Source organism: Mesoplodon densirostris, chromosome 3 (genome assembly GCF_025265405.1).
Source record: "Mesoplodon densirostris isolate mMesDen1 chromosome 3, mMesDen1 primary haplotype, whole genome shotgun sequence".
NCBI classification, from domain to species: domain Eukaryota; kingdom Metazoa; phylum Chordata; class Mammalia; order Artiodactyla; family Ziphiidae; genus Mesoplodon; species Mesoplodon densirostris.
Window position 1 is genome coordinate 29,348,058 of NC_082663.1, and position 15,199 is coordinate 29,363,256.

Sequence of the window (15,199 nt, forward strand, 5' to 3'; positions counted from 1 at the left end):
GCTTCTGTGTTGTATGCTAATAATGGTTCTGCTCTAATGTCCATTTGTACTTGTGCAACCTATGCAAGATGGAAAACAAATGTTTTTTCCTAACTTAAGGGAAATTTCAATTTTTTTAATAAAGATAGGTTACTTATAGCAAGATTGGTAAAGTCATGGAGAATTAAATATAGAAAAATTAATGAGAAATTGAAATTGTTTCATGAAATAAAGAGACAATAAGTAAATTAAAAATTTCACATCATAACAGCTAGTACTTATTGAGCAAATACTATGTGCCAGGCACTGTTCTAAGTACTTATGCATATTAACGCAACTAATTCCCCCAAAACCCTGTGAGGGAGGTACTATAATTACCCCATTTTTTTAGATAAGGAATATGAATTAAAGAGAGGTTAGGCAATTTGCTCGAAGTCACACAGCTAGTAAATGCTATTCAAACTGGGCAGTCTGACTCCAGAGTCCATTCTTTAACCACTACTGTATACCAGGGTTTCTCAACCTCGACACTATTGACATTTTGGATCCGATAATTCTTTGTTGTGAGGGCTGTCCTGTGCATTGTAGCATCCCTGGTCTCTACCTATGAGATGTCAGTAGCACTGTCCCAGTTGTGACAAGCCAAGATATCTCCAGACATTGCCAAATGTCCCCTAGGAGCAATATAACCCTTGGTTGAGACCCATTGCTCTATACCAATGCTATCAAGTAGAAATATAATGCAAGCCACAAATGTAATATTAAATTTTTAAGTAGCCATATTAAAAAATAAAAATAAACAGGTAAATTTAATTTTAACACCATATTTATTTATCTCAATATATCTAAAATATTACATAACGTAATTCATGAAATATTTTTTTCTTCAATTAAATCTTTGAATTTCGGTGTGTGTTTTACACCTGCAGCAGATCTCAATTCAGACCAGACACATTTCACATGCTTAATAGCCACATGAGACTAGTAGTTAACGTATTAGTGTAATTCTGTACCAGCTCATAAAATATCTTAAGGTTAAGGGTTATACAAATATAAAATTGAAGTTAAAAATGCAGAGTTTACAGTAGAGTATCTTGGAAAGAATCAGATAATTCGGGCCTCCCTGGTGGCGCAGTGGTTAAGAGTCCGCCTGCCGATGCAGGGGATACGGGTTCGTGCCCCGGTCTGGGAGGATCCCATATGCCGCGGAGCGGCTGGGCCCGTGAGCCATGGCCGCTGGGCCTGCGCATCCGGAGCCTGTGCTCCGCAACGGGAGAGGCCACAACAGTGAGAGGCCCACATACCGCAAAAAGAAAAAAAAAAAAAAAAAAAAAAAGAATCAGATAATTCATATTTAATTTTACTAGTCAGAATTCACATTTATGATGGCAACATGTAGAATAAGTTAGAAACCTAGCAGATCTTTCATTTAACTGGCCTAATTTTTTTATTCCGACTATCCTTCCAGATCTAACTGGTCAATATTCTCCAGGCATGTTTCTTGCCTTTCATAGCAAAATGTTCAAAGCTAGTTCAGGGCTTGGCAGTCTCAAGTCATTTGTCAAGACCTCAATGTTTCTACTTCCTTTGAGGCCCTGCTGTTGAAGCTTGCTCCCTTTGGTCTCAGCTTAATTTCATTCAAGGCTGAAATTTAAATATTTAGGGCTTATAATTTTTTTTAAAATATTTATTTAAATTTATTTGTTTGCTTATTTATTTTTGGCTGCATTGGGTCTTCGTTGTGTCACACGGGCTTTCTCTAGTCGTGGCGAGCGGGGGCTACTCTTCGTTGAGATGCGCTGGCTTCTCGCTGCAGTGGCTTCTCTTGTTGTGGAGCACGGGCTCTAGGCGCGTGGGCTTCAGTAATTGTGGCACATGGGCTCAGTAATTGTGGCTTGTGGGCTCTAGAGCACAGGCTCGGTAGTTGTGGCACACGGGCTTAGTTGCTCCGCTGCATGTGGGATCTTCCCGGACCAGGACTTGAACCCTTATCCCCTGCATTGGCAGGCAGATTCTTAACCACTGTGCCACCAGGGAAGCCCCTGGGGCTTATAATTTTTAATATCCAAAATTAGTAATCTCTTTGGTGACCCCAAAAGATTGAACTTCTGCTTCAGGTGGGTGAAATATGCGGCCTAAGCAAAGCCTTCTATTGAGTGACTAAGCTTTCTTTCTGTGAGTTTTCTTGAGTTATGATCTCTTGTCACAGATTTCCTTCACCTTCAGTCTTTTTCAGGTATCCTAAAGACTTTACACTTTCTTTGTCCATTCATTTCTTCATTATTTAACCAACCATTACTTGTTTTTACTGTGAGCCAGGTATCAGGGTTTCTTAGAAACAAATGAGACTCAGCCCTAGCCCTGGTGGAGTTAACTGGCTAGGAAGCAAAGAAGACTCCGAAACAAAAACAGATTTTGAAAATGAGACTGTTGTGTGATTTGCACTATAGTAGAAGTTAGAGAAGACTTTTGCAAGCCCTGTAGAGGGTGTTTCTACTGCTACTCCAGTGCTAGACTTCCAGCAGAGGTGACATTCGAGTTGGAGGAGGAGTACGGAATTCACTAGGCAGAAAACAGGCAAGTTTAGCACCTGTCTTCTGATTACAGTGCCGCCAGCCTTCCCTGGCTTTTCCATTGAATTTGCATGTCTTCTGAAAACACACTTCTGTTTGTGGGCAGAAGGCAGTCCTGCTGGGCCCTGGGCTTGGGCCTGAAGAAATGTTGCTATCCTTCAGACCTACTTGAGAATGGACTTGAGGATATGGGGAGGGGGAAGGGTAAGCTGTGTCAAAGCGAGAGAGAGGCATGGACATACATATACTACCAAACGTAAGGTAGATAGCTAGTGAGAAGCAGCCGCATAGCATAGGGAGATCAGATCGGTGCTTTGTGACCGCCTGGAGGGGTGGGATAGGGAGGGTGGGAGGGAAGGAGACGCAAGAGGGAAGGGATATGGGAACAGATGTATATGTATAACTGATTCACTTTGTTATAAAGCAGAAACTAACACACCATGTGAATCAATTATACTCCAATAAAGTTGTAAAAAAAAAAAAAAAGAAAGAAATGTTGCTGTCCTGTCCACATAACCTGGTTTGCCCACATGCCTAAATAAATATAGGTTATTTAGAACAGGACTCTGGATGGATATTAGGATGTCATTTATTCTAACCTTGTGTAAAAGGTTACGCTTGACATTTATTTTCCTTCTAAATTTTCCTCTTTTTTTCTTACAATGAACATTCATTACTTATCTAATCAGTAGAAAAGGAAGATAAATTTTATTTTAAAAACTATACAGTGGTTGAACTTTTAAAAGCTATCGTGAATACAAAGGTGATTCCTTTGGGGGAACTTATTAATAATTAAAATTTCTGTTGTTGCTCTTAATATCTTAGAATTCTATTTCTTCTGGATCACTTTATGATGTCTCTGGTAGAGTTAGGATATGGTTATCTTTTTTGTTATATAAGATTAACTCTTTGGGCTTTTATCTTTATCATACCAATTACCCATTCATAATTATGTTCAGCATCATAGTCTGAGATCTGCATGGTGTGTGTGTGTGTGTGTGTGTGTTTGTGTCTGTGTGTGTCTGTGTGTGTAAGGGGGTGGGCAGGGGGTGCTGGGGAAGAGGGAGATTTTCAACCCACTCAGCTCTTTCTCAAACACGTTTGTTTTTTTGTTTTGTTTTTTCTAACATATTTGAGAAGGCCATTTCTCTTCTGAATCTGCACTTGACCCAGTGTGGGTTCCCTCCCCTCTCCTTGGTGGGACCACATCCTCTTTAGTTACTATTTATGTTGAAGCTTTTAAGAAATATGAAAGAGGACACGTGAAGTTCTGACCTCAAAATGTTCCCTTTACCTTATTTCATTATGTCCATTTTCCCCCCTCGTTTGGATCAGAATTTTAGAACATCAAGGATCTTGGAGATCTTCCAATTCAACATCCTCAAGTCATGGAGCTCATAAAATAAGAATAGCTAATGTTAAAAGCGCACTTACTAAATAGCAGGCTATGCTAAGTGATTTATGAGTATTATCTGATTTAATCCCATAACCTCATCAGGTGGGTATTCATATTGACTTCATTTTACAGTGAAGCAAACCAGTAACTTACTTAAGGTCATATGGTTGGTAAGCAGCAGGGCTGCGACTCTGCCATGGGTGGGAGGTTCACTAAATCTGTTTGATTGGAACCACTACATTGCCGTTCTAATTCTTGGCTTTGCAGGTGACGTGAGTTCACCACCTAGCTTTATTCACAGGTTTATTTTAGAGATCATATCCCTAGCCCCCAGTTGGGAGGGCTCTGTCTTTCAGTGCTGCCTTGTTTGAGATATGCAGGGCTAAACCTGACTCCGTGTTGCTCTCTGGTACCCAAAGGTCACAGCAAACCAAGATCGCAGACCATCAGCGAACAGGTGAGTTGTATCCCACTAGTGGGTCTGGAGAGAGTGAAGAAGATGCTAAAGCCAAGGAGGAGAAGGCCATAGACCGTATGTCTCTTCCCAAAGAGAAACTGGCCCAATCCCAGAAGAAAGTAGCTCAGCTGATTAAGGGAAAAATGATAATAAAACAAAAAACTCACTGGGTTCTCCATTTAAAAATACGTCCATGACTAGAGAAGTTCTTCCTTAATTGCAGATCGAAGGACATGAAGAAGAGGAAGGTGTTATATTTCTTTATAAGTGGAAGAAAAGAAAGCAAAGCATAGTTGGTAGCCAGCCCGCCTTCGGGCTCCACACATGGGTCACTGCGCATGCCCCCTTGGAGTGTTTGTGTTCCTAGCTTTAAACTAAAAATTAATGTTTGCTTCTTCTTGTTGCTGTTTGATTACGTTAATTAAAAAATCATCTTTTGATTTCTCCTGAAAGGTTTCAGAATAATATCTTTTGGATAACAAGAAGGCCAGGATAGTGAGGCAGGAGGCTGAGAACAAGGGTAGCCAGGCAGAGTCTAGGCTCAGGCCTGGCAAGGATACGGTAAGATGCCTGTGGTTACAGTGGAATCATAAGCAAACCAAAGGACCGGAAGTGGGCGGTAGCAGCAGGGGCCAGAGAGTGTAGGTATCCATTTTCAAGAGCAAAGCAAGGACTTGGGAACTAGGACCTCAGAGCAAGCGTTTAGCAAGAGTGTTCAAAATGCGGGAACCCGAGAAAGCATGTCAGTGACCTTCACGATTAACACACAGGCACCGGCCTGCTCCCAGAGCATTATTTATCAACAAAGGAGTTCATGTGCTGACTTACTGACTTCCTGGCTATTCCTGGCTAAAGGAAAAAATGATCTTAATGTACATGTGTGAAAAAAAACCTCTGCAGATGGCTTAGGAAAGGCTGAGAAGCACTTCAGAGGGAGATGATAGAAGCTGATACTTCCCTAGATGGATGTATTTATAATATAAAGTTACCTCTGTAAATTACCCAGAAACTTGCAAAGGACCATCATCCTGACCTGGATCCAGTAGTATTTCATGAATCCAGGCTAGAGTGATCACTTCTAGAAAGACAAGTACCAACTGCCATGGAATGCAAGTGTGGGCTTTTAAGACTTGACAGCTCCTCGGGACTTCCCTGGTGGTGCAGTGGTTAAGACTCCCAATGCAGGGGGTCCGGGTTTGATCCCTGGTCTGGGAACTAGATCCCACATGCGTGCTGCAACTAAGAGTTCACAAGCCACAACTAAGGAACCCGCCTGCCGCAACTAAGACCCAGCACAACCAAATAAATAAATATTTTTTTTTAAAAAAAGGCTTGGAATCTCCTTGACCAGTTTGGATAATGACAAAGATTTAGATTTAGGAGTTATATCTAGCCAGCTCAGTGCTCACAGCCCTGAAGGACAGGAATATTGGTGGCAGGAGCAGCAGCCCTGGATTGACCTCTAGAGCCCACACTGGTTGTCTCAGTTTCCCAGGGCGGGAAGTGTGGGGATGAATGAATACGGAATGTCCAGAGCCAGGACAGAACCCAAGGCTTTGGACTCTCATTCCAGTGATGTTTCATGATGTTATGCTTCTCCCTCAGAATAGAACTTAGTATTTACTGTGCGTTCAGCCCGTGCAGAACTCTCAAAAATTCTGACTGAACGGATGTTTCTAAAACACGAGGGGAAATGTCCCTCTAACACTGTTTGCATCTGTGTGTTTGAGCTGGGAGGGGTGAAGCATCAGGTTGGGAAGGGGATGGGGTGGGGGGACGGGGATCATGGGGATCAGAAGGGAGCCGTCCTTGGACCACTCTGTGTGTTACTCTGTAAATGGTTACATTCAGATAACACGTAACAGATTTGCATCACTTTGATGTTGACTCACTTTCCCTACAGTAACTCCATGTTGTAGACGGTATAGATTTCCAAATAGAAAAGGAAGCTGGGACTCAGGATGATCTTGCCCCAAACATCACAATCAGTAAACAGAGGGTTGAAACTCCAGGCTTTTGAGTCCCTGAAGTGCCGTTTTCACCTCACCAGGAAATAAATGCCTGACTTTGTCAATTAGTGCAGCCAGTTGATGACTGTGTTTGTAAAGTTACTGACATCTATGACCTGAAGGTGCAATTCTCTCATTTCTTAGAGAGCTCTGCCTATCAATTCTACAGAGCCAGGGGCTCTCTCCCCGCCTCATCCTTATCTTTGCCAATCGAGAGAGGATTTATTCAGCAAATACTGAATGAGTGCCTCCTCTCTGCATGGAGCATACAGCACTGAACATGAGAAATAAACTGTTCTTTTAGTTATTTATTAAATTTATAAATTTATTTATTTATTTTTGGCTGTGTTGGGTCTTCATTGCTGTGGTGAGCGGGGGCTACTCTTTGTTGCGGTGCGCAGGCTTCTCATTGCGGTGGCTTCTCTTGTTGTGGAGTATGGGCTCTAGGCACGTGGGCTTCAGTAGTTGTGGCACGCGGGCTCAGTAGTTGTGGCACACAGGCTCTAGAGCGCAGGCTCAGTAGCTGTGGCGCACAGGCTTAGTTGCTCCGCAGCATGTGGGATCTTCCCAGACCAGGGCTCGAACCTGTGTCCCCTGCATTGGCGTGCAGATTCTTAACCACTGCGCCACCAGGGAAGCCCCAGGACTAAACTGTTCTTGAGTAACTTATTTTCTATTTGGGGAGACAGATCATAGACAAACAAAATAATAGTTACTGCAATATCAGAGAGAGATAAGTGCCATGAAGGAGAAAATCAAATAGGTAATGGGATAGTAAGTGATGGGGTGAGAGTCTGTTTTAGATAAGGTGGCCAAGGAAGGCCTCTCTGAGGTGAATGCAATGAAAATGACAGAAGAGGGTAACGATGTGTGAGAGTATCCCAAGCTGGGGGAACAACAGGTGTACAAGCCCCAAGTTAGAAATTAGTTTGCTATGTTCAGGAACATCAGATTTGTTTAAAAATCCAGATATGTTTATTATAATAATAATAGTAAGAAGAATGATAAATAACTAGCTATTTGGTCACCATTGGAGGATGCTAGTGAATGAACTCATTATTTGGAAAGCTGATAAATAAAGAGAATGATTAAATCATGTATCCTGTCCTTCTGATATGAACTGTACTATTGGGTAACTAAGAAGGAGATGAGAGGAGATTTCTTTTTATAAAGTTATTCCACCTAACATATGAAGAGGGAATGATAGGATATCAGCATTTTATAATCTTTTATAGATTAATTCATGTAGTTGTGCTTTTATCAGAAAGAGACAACCCAAGGTTAGGTGTCTTCTGACGGTAGAACCTATGAAGTAGTTTTGCTTAAAAAAAAAAAAGCTAAAGGTAACCAAACTTCTAAATCAACCACCAATATAAGGGCAGAATGGAGACTGGAAGGACATGTTGAGTGATACCATAAAGATTCAACCAAATTTCCATTTTGGGGAAACACTATAAACCAAATAACTCAGTTTCTTTGATAAATAATTTGCAATGAAAAGAATTAGAAATGGAGGTGGAACCCATTGATGAAAAGAGACTCAGGAGACTGATCTCAGTGTATGGACAATTAAACTGTAAAAGAAATGTTAGCTTTATAAGGTAATTATTAGGTTTATGAGACTAGGTATTTGATAGTAAGGAATCATTATTAATATTTTGGTGAGATAATGATTTTGTGGTTATATTTCTAAGTCTGTGTCTTTTGGAGATACTTACGAAATACGAAATGATTTAATATCTTTGATTTGCTTCAAAATCGTAGAGGGAGAGGGTGGATGCTTGAGGAGCATAGGTATGAAACCAGATTGGCTGTGAGCGATGAAGCTGACTCCTTCTCCATGCTCTTTTTGTATACTGTTGAAGTTTTTCACAATAAGAGGTTAAAAGAAGTCACTCTGGCTATGATGTAGAAAGTAGACTATGGGGGGCAAGAGTGGAGGCAATTAGGAGGGGCTGTGGTCACCCAGGTCAAAGATGAGGGTGGCTTGGACTAGGTACACATGGCAGAAATGAGAAGTGCGTAGCTTTAGGACTTAGGAATAGGGTGGAGCCAAGAGGACTTGATGGATTGGCTGTGGGATGGGAATGGGGGAGGAGAGAAAAAGTTGACAGTGGATGCAGTCCTGCAATCCAGTGATAAGATACAGGCTGGAGATTTTCTTCCTTTCCAAAAAGTGTAATGACTTGTTTGCTCTCTGCAGAATACCCAAGCAAATAAGAAGCTGATTCGCTGTGTCATCCTTTCTCAGATTATTTTTGGGGAAGGACCCTGGAAATGTGCACAGGCTTTGGCCACCCTGGCTTATGGCTACCTGACACTGAGAGGTACTCGATTCCCCGGCTGGGTCTGGGGGGGCCAGCCACACTGAGCCCACACAGAACCACAGTCGGGGTGGGGTTGCCCAGGGGAGGGTCCATCCTTTCCCAAACTCGCACCTTGTCAAGAAGAGGGGAAGTCCATGGATGGGGCGGGCAGTGTGACAGGGATCATAGAGGTAAAGGTAATAATGAGGGAAGGAAAGCAGAGGACAGAAGCCTGGAGGACAAGAGCATTAAGATTGGGTAGCGGAAGCGGAGCCAGCAAGGAAATAGAATTAGGAGGGGCCAAGTCATGGAAGCCAAGGGCAGAGAAGGGGTTTCAAAAGGAAGTGCAGTGTGGTTTCAGCAGGGTCAGATGGCAGAGAGAGGTCAAATGAGGTGAAGGCTGAAGACAGACCCATGGATATGTCAGTTGGCAAGTCATTGACACTGGTTTGGCACCAACAAGTATACTCCTTGGGCCCTGGGAGAGCCCAGATTCAGGGAGACAACTTAGGTAACTATTTTTGAAATTGTGACTTGAGGTGATGGCAGCTTGAACCTGAGAGGAAAGTACCAGAAGCGTTTGAAGGGAATGTTTGTCTGAACCGAGGGCAGGCAGACACAGCCTCCCTTTCTTTAGAGAGATTACTATGGTAGGTCTGTGGAAGGAGGTTGGCCTTCATCTTCTGAAATCAACCCTTTCTATGAATAGCCACAGTAGACTTTGAGTTTTGCTTTTCCAGTTAGATTCCAAACTAACTCAAGACAGGTAAACAGGTTATATTATGAAAGATGGTGGGAGCACCACTCTCTTTTCCCTAATTCACAGTTCTTCCAGGCACATGAATGGAGAACCACATTTGAGTAGTAGGTTGGAGGGGAAAAAGTTTTCCTGTAAAAGAAGGTCTTTTTGTGTGTTTGTTTTTTCTAGATGGGAAAAACAACTTCCTGGTTAGCTGAAGTGCCCACATAATATAGCAGCACTCAGTCTTGAACCCAGACTTTCTGAGGCCTAGCCTAGAGTTTTTGTAGAATAGGTTTTGATTATGACCGTACCTTGAGAATAGCCTAGGGTCTCTTATTTCAGGTATAGGCCTTCCCCAGTTTCTTCACTTTAACTTTTTTTGAAGTCTGTGGTCCTTCAAATAAAACAACGAAAGCTTTGAAAAATCACAGACCTTCAAGGGGGATGACATGCTTGCTGAATTCCACTTAGTTTTGTTGTCATTAATCCTGCAACTGCTGTAAAATGGACAGAATTTATGAGCCAGGCTCCCGTGTAGGCGAGACGTATGCGTCTGTGTGTGCTCCCGCCTCGCTGCACATGTGCATGCTTTATGGCCAGCAGACCTGCCTGCCTCATTTCCCTGGGAGCCTTTTCCAGCACTGGGGGAAGGGCATCAAGCCAGAAGGCTGATTTCTCTCGATAAATGGTCTTCCAGTAAGTATGTAATGAGACACTTGTATATGTGAAATTCTTTGACGAGGGCCCTGGGAACTATAAGGGACAGAAGGCACAGTTGTTGCCTTCAGAGAACTTACAACCTCGTGTGGAAGGTGAGCTACCCACAGACAACTACGAGAGAAGGCACCAGAAGGCCATGTGACTGGTTTAAATACAGGGCTTTGGGGGCGCTGGGTGAAATCATTTCTGACTGAAGGTAGTAAGTGATAGATTCAGGAAGAGGTGCCATTCAAGAAGGCCCTTTAAAAATGAGTAGGGGGCTTCCCTGGTGGCGCAGTGGTTAAGAATCCGCCTGCCAATGCAGGGGACACGGGTTCGATCCCTGGTCCGGGCAGATCCCACATGCCACGGAGAGGCTGGGCCAGTACTCTGCAACTACTGAGCCTGTGCTTTAGCGCTGCGAGCCACAACTACTGAGCCCGTGTGCCGCAACTACTGAAGCCCGTGCACCTAGAGCCCGTGCTCCGCAACAAGAGAAGCCGCTGCAATGAGAAGCCTGCGCACCATGAGGAAGAGTGACCCCCACTCGCCACAACTAGAGAAAGCCCGCGTGCAGCAACAAAGACCCAACGCAGCCAAAAATAAAATAAATAAAATAAATTTTAAAAAGTAATAACTTTAAAAAAAATGAGTAGGGTTGGGTAGGCAGAAGAAGGGGTGGGCATTTCTGGTGAAGAACAAGGCCTGGCAGACGCACGGTGGTGGGAAAGCACAGCGTGTGTTTAGAAAGTAATCAGCAGCGCTGGCTCGATACGGTGAGGACCACTCAGATGAACCTGGAAGGGAGGGCACTTTGGGCAGGCTGAGGAATTAGTCACTTATTTGGTAGACAAGGAGGACTATGAGAGATTTTCCAGCAGGGGGATGAGTAAATCAAAGTGTGCTTTTGGAAAGGTCAGTCTAGCAATGATAGCTAGAATGGAAGCTATCTCATCTAGCTGTTTACATCTAGGTGTAAAACCAGGCTGGTGACGGGGCACAAGTGAGAAGGTAAGGATTTAAGAGTCTATGAAGGACGGATACCTTTACCTTTTAAGCCAGAAATCCCACTTTTGGGACTCTTTCCTGAATACACACTTAAATGGATGATATTATTCTTTGCAGCATCGTTTATGATAGTAGAAGATTGGAAACAACCAAGTATACTCATCACTGAAGGACTAATACACACTATGTGGTATATACAGCCTTAGAAAGAGCATGAGGAAGCTTATCTACCACTAGGGAAAGATCTCCTGGATACATCTTTAGGCAACAGAGAATGCACAATTCAGGACCGTGTTTGTAACATACCTCTTTTCAGGTAAGAAGGAGGGGAGAGAAATGAGAATATGTGCTTATATTCACATCAAGAAACACTGAAGGAAACACAAGAAAGAAACAAAAGTTAGCTAGAGGCTGCTTGTGAAAGGGGACAGAATTTGAAGTGAGACTTCTCAACATTTACCTTTTCATATAATTTTAACTTTTGAACCATGGGAATGTATTACCTATTCAAAAATGATAGTTAAAAAAAGGCCGTGAAGGAAGAATTAGAAGGACATGACATTGGATTTGGGGTTGAGGAAATGTGAGGCCCCAAGATGACCATGAAGTTTCAGGCCCCTCAAGGTGCCATCGTCAGAGATAAGCCGGTCAGGAAAGGAAGCGAAGTGGGAGAGGAATGGTGGGTCTGGTTTTTGATACATTGACTTTGAATTACAGTGGAGAAATCCACAAGTATATTTTTACTAGGTGCTGGAGAGTTGGGACCAGAACTGGGGAGGAGAGAAGGGGAATCATAAGCATGGAAAAATATTTGAGACGAGAACTAGGGAGGGGAAATGGAAAATTATAAGCATGAAGGCCAAGGTTGAAGTTATAGGAGTTGATAAAACTTCTGAGAGGAGAGAGAAGAAAAGGAAGAAATGGAAAGACAGACCCTTGGAGAATGGACATGTTAATGGAAGGGAACAGAGGGCCCTGGGAGAGTGAGCAAAGAGTCAGTTAGAGAAGGTTTGTCAAGGAGAACTGAGTTAGAGCAGTGCCTTGGGAGCCAAGAGGAGAAGCCGAGCAGCTAAGGTGTCTGATGCTGCCATGAGACGGGGATACAAGAAACTGCGACTGCACTTACTCAGTAAGAGGCCCTTGGGGGCCTCACGAGAACCATTTCTGCAGAAGGGTTAGAGCAGAAGCCAGATTCCAGGGATGAGGGGAAGGCATGGCCCGGTAGCCTAGGCTATGTATGCTACGCCCTGCATAGTGAAAGGGGTGAGGGGAAATAGGAGGGTAGCTAGGGAAGGCAGAAAAGTCATTTGAAGCTAATTTTATAAGAGGAGGAGACCTGGGAACATTTTAGGCAGTGAAGAAGGAGCCAGATAGAGAGTTTGAAGGTTTTAAAAAATGGAGCGACCGATGCAGCGGGTTTCAGGGGTCAATAACAGAAAAACGTGAGGCCGGGCTTCCCTGGTGGCGCAGTGGTTGAGAGTCCGCCTGACGATGCAGGAGACACGGGTCTGTGCCCCGGTCCGGGAAGATCCCACATGCCGTGGGGCGGCTGGGTCCGTGAGCCATGGCCGCTGAGCCTGCGCGTCCGGAGCCTGTGCTCCGCAACGGGAGAGGCCACAACAGTGAGAGGCCCACATACCGCAAAAAAAAACAAAACGAAAAACAAAACCAAAAAAAAACGCGAGGCCTTTGCGAAGCGGAGAGTGTAAAAGGCTGATGTTTGGTGAAACAGGGTAAGGGACACTAGAAGTGGAAATCTGTCACCAGCTGACCTGGCGAGAACCCTCCCAAGCCTAGGGCTTCAGTGGTTGAGAAAAGGGCAGGTGGAGGTGGCTGGCCACCTTGTGACCACTGTTTCCATGTGTTCAGGAAGGAGAAGACAGTAACATGGCAAGCAGTTTCCTGATGTTTTGCCTGTTATTAATGAAGCAAGGAATTAATTTGTTAGCCTGTTATTACTGGGAACATTCCAGGTATCTGGGGCTCTAAGTGTTGCAGAAACCTCGAAAAAGAAGCATAAGTCATGAACCCTACTTTCTCTGTCTAGTTGGTAAAAAAGCTGGTACAGGACCAATAGGGAATAATAAAGAGCAGTTGATCTGACCTACAGGAAGCCTGGTACCTGTCTGAAGTGAGTGTGCGTTTGAGAAGGCAGCCTTTTATAGAGATTCTGTAAGCAGCTTTATGAAGACTGTCCAGAGTACATAAGGACAAGTATAATAAATTGCTTAAGGGGAATGGACCCTGGTAGTAAGGATGATGATAACAGCTAATATTTATTTAAGCTCATTTCATTCCTGTGTGCCAGGCACTATTTAATCCTTTTTCATAAATTAATTAAATTAATCCTTGCAACAGCCGTACAAGGTGGGAGGTATTTTCATTGCCATCTTATAGGTGAATAAACTGAAGTACAGATAGATGAAGTAATCATTCACGTGGTCAGTGGCTAAGCCAGCTTCCGTACCTGGAAGTCTGGCCCCAAGACCCTGCCGTCTTAACCACTGTACCACGGGAACATCTTCAATATAGGTGATGGTCAGAGATGAGAGCAGCAGCCTCCGAAGACTGAGTAGCTCCGAGAAGATTCTCTGTGGCCTGAGTCAGAGTAACAGAAATCCGTGGTGGGATCCCACCCCAAACTAAAGCAAAATGATCGATACATTTGGTGGACAATCTCTGGACCGCTTTTCCAGTTCATTCATGTGCCCCTGTGATTTCTGTGAATCTCGGGCTCCAGAAGCAGGTCTTGCTGCCACCCTGATTTTTACTTCTATAGTTGCTGCCCTGTTGGTGCAGGGAGAAGGCTGGTGTCCCTGGCTGGGGAGGGCAAGTAAAGGAAAATGACGTGGTCTTGGAACAGACATCGGATTCAGGGAGGTGGGACTTGGAGTTAGGGAACAAGGTCACTGATCTGTGAGCATCCTCTAGAGAGAGAGGGAATGAGTCTTACACAGACATATATGCAGAGCATTATTTTTACATAAAAGAGGGTGTTCTTGCAATTAGTAAAAAGCAAATTCATTTCAGAATATTAGATTCTGACTCATCATACTTTGTCATCCTGAACTTTCTCATGTAGGAAATGCTATAAAAATATTATCACAGATTTGTTTTTAATGAAAAAGGAGCTTTTTCATACTTGAAAACTTTAGAAAACATTTGTCTAGAGCAGTGGTCTCTAAACTCTTGAGAATTAGCTCTCTTTTCACAAAAAACGTTTTGAGCACTCTCCATAAATATGTATTTATTATAAACTATGTACAATAGTATTAAATATTATGTAATATTATATTCATAAAAATTGAAAACAAAAAAGATTGTTTTTAAAAGCAGAGAAATTTTAATTTCTTCCCCACACCCTTATGTCATCTTGCATACCCATAGGGGTACACGCACCCCACTTTGGAGACCAGAGTGGATTCTGGGAAGAGTAAAGGAGTCATTTTTTTCTTTAGGGCTGACTTTAAAGTTGAATGAGCTGTTTTAAATCAAGATCCTAGTTCAGTTTACTTTAGTCCCATTGGTTACCAGCTCAGCGTTTTCATCAGAAGGACCACAGGGCAGGGCGTGGTGAAGGGGAGACAGGGAACTATGTAATTAATTAGCTGCTGAGCTTAGAGGAAAAGGGTTCCTCTTGGGGATTTCACAGCCAGCACTGGGCCCCTAGGGCTGGGGTGTGGAGCTGAGGGGGCAGCCTTGCAAAGCCTCAGAACAGCTTTAGGATTTGTTCTCTGTTGAGGAGCCCAGAAGCGATGTTGTGCTGATTTGGGGGTGGTTTTCAATAGCTCATCCAGTTTCACTTTTCTCCCTCCTGTGGACCCAGGGAAGCGTCTAAATGCGGTTCCTGCACTACTTATTGACCCACTCCCAAGGGCCCAGATGGTTGTGGAAAGTAACCTATTTGATAAAAAGACTCTCAGTTTCCTACTTTGGTGTCTGGGTCTGATTCCCTGGCAGAGTTTTCGTTGCTGCTGCCTTCTCAAGACCTATGAAGACTCCCTGTTACCTAGCAGATCAAGTCCAGCTT

The 15,199-nt window shown here is 43.5% G+C and overlaps 1 protein-coding gene across 1 annotated transcript in view; it reads left to right on the forward strand.

Moving 5' to 3' along the window:
* TTC23L (tetratricopeptide repeat domain 23 like) overlaps positions 1-15,199 on the forward strand; it is a gene marked incomplete at its 5' end in the record, with an annotated part of 47,845 nt that overhangs the window by 1,751 nt on the left and 30,895 nt on the right. Inside the window, 2 exon segments of the mRNA XM_060094313.1 lie at positions 4,368-4,575; positions 8,618-8,741. Coding sequence (XP_059950296.1) covers positions 4,368-4,575; positions 8,618-8,741 — 332 coding nt within the window.